Here is a 1,418-nt window from a genome sequence, read left to right as displayed (position 1 = left end):
TCCAGTAGAGTTCAACACAGTAGCCTGCACTAAATAGCCTTCTAGAGTGCTGCATTGCCTCTCATCCTCCCAAATACCTGGCCCTGAATCCACGTCAAGGTACAGTTCTTTTGCCATGATCTGACATAGCTCTGGTTCCCACATGGCACTTCATAGTATTTTGCGATAAATGTAACATGGGCTTCTCTTTCCTAAGCAGTGTTTTCTCTTTCTTATATTTTATTCCCAGCTATCCATTGCAATCTGAATCCAAATGGTATTGATCACCCTGTCCCCACAGAAGGCATTAATCTGCAGCTTGAAGGTGAAGGGGTTGAATCGCCCTCTCTTAAGAACACCAGTACTCCAAAAGGGCCTGAGTCAAAAGAGACACCCAAGAAACAACAAGTGGAGCCAGAAATACTGAAGGTAGGTAGGTCTGGGTTCTTACTGATTTTGGTGAGTCTTAAAGAGTGTAGGCTTCCTGAAGTCCTGGCTACTGCTTAAAAAGCATTTCTCATCCTGTTAAAGACATGCAAAGGTGCCAAAGGAGTAACCGGGAGGTGGGTGTTCCAGAAGCAAGGTACTGCCTTGGAGCTTCAGCCCACACACGTCTTGGACGTCACACTGTTTTATTTTTCTCTTTATGAAGATAATTAAAATAATGGAATCTCTCTCTTTCAGACACTACGGAGAATTTTTTTCCAAATGACTTGTTGAAATTCTGGGGTCTAAACCCCGAGCCCCGAATCAGGGCAGACCTCCTGACTCTCCCTGGAGCTGGGGCCCAGTCCATTTAGACCTTTACGAACGCGCGCGATCAGGTGAGAGTCATAGAATCATAAAATCCTTTAGGTTGGAAGGGACCTTCAAGGAGTCATTATGTGGGCACCTTTCTCATATGTGTTCAGCTTGCTGGTCTGGCTGTTTCCCATGCCAACTATGGGCAACCTCGGGTCTCTGTTTGTACCACCTGTTGTAGGCCGAGTTACGTCCTTTGTGGGATCGTTGGGGGTGGTGTCAGTTATGTACCAGCTGATTGATCTGTTTGTACCCCCAGCGATCATTCATGGAATGTCCTTCTTCTATACAATACAGTCTGTGTATTGGTTCATCTTCCTGCTGGTGGTGGTATAATTTTTGTTGGGCCTGGTCATTGGCAAAACACTTGTGTAGCAATTAGAATAGGAATAGATATGTTTTTATTGAGTGCTTTTTGTTTGCTTATTTATTTTTCCTGGGGCAGGTAGAGGAAGAGAAGTTCTATGGATATATGAATATGTGGATTTTTATATGGGTGAATCAATTTTTATTGAACTGTTAGCTAGTTGTAGGTAAAATACCAGGTCAGTTCTTCTGTGTCTGGTAGGTCAGTGAATAAACATACTTCAGAGTTAAATTCCTAAAAGCAAATGAAATGTCTGTGCTCATTCATAAGC

At 43.3% G+C, this 1,418-nt stretch overlaps 1 protein-coding gene across 1 annotated transcript; it reads left to right on the top strand.

Annotated features, from left to right (window-relative positions):
* Positions 1-229: 229 nt before the first annotated feature.
* On the top strand, positions 230-408 carry SAMD12 (sterile alpha motif domain containing 12; the record flags this gene model as incomplete). Its single annotated transcript, XM_008949521.1, has 1 exon — positions 230-408. A coding segment is annotated over one exon (179 nt), but the record flags the coding sequence as incomplete, so codon positions are not given.
* Between the last annotated feature and the right edge of the window lie 1,010 nt (positions 409-1,418).

The sequence above is a fragment of the Merops nubicus genome, unplaced genomic scaffold (genome assembly GCF_000691845.1).
Source record: "Merops nubicus isolate BGI_N331 unplaced genomic scaffold, ASM69184v1 scaffold18341, whole genome shotgun sequence".
In the NCBI taxonomy this organism is placed as follows: Eukaryota; Metazoa; Chordata; class Aves; order Coraciiformes; family Meropidae; genus Merops; species Merops nubicus.
Note: the sequence above shows the minus strand (reverse complement) of the source record. Positions and strands in the feature narration are given on the sequence as shown.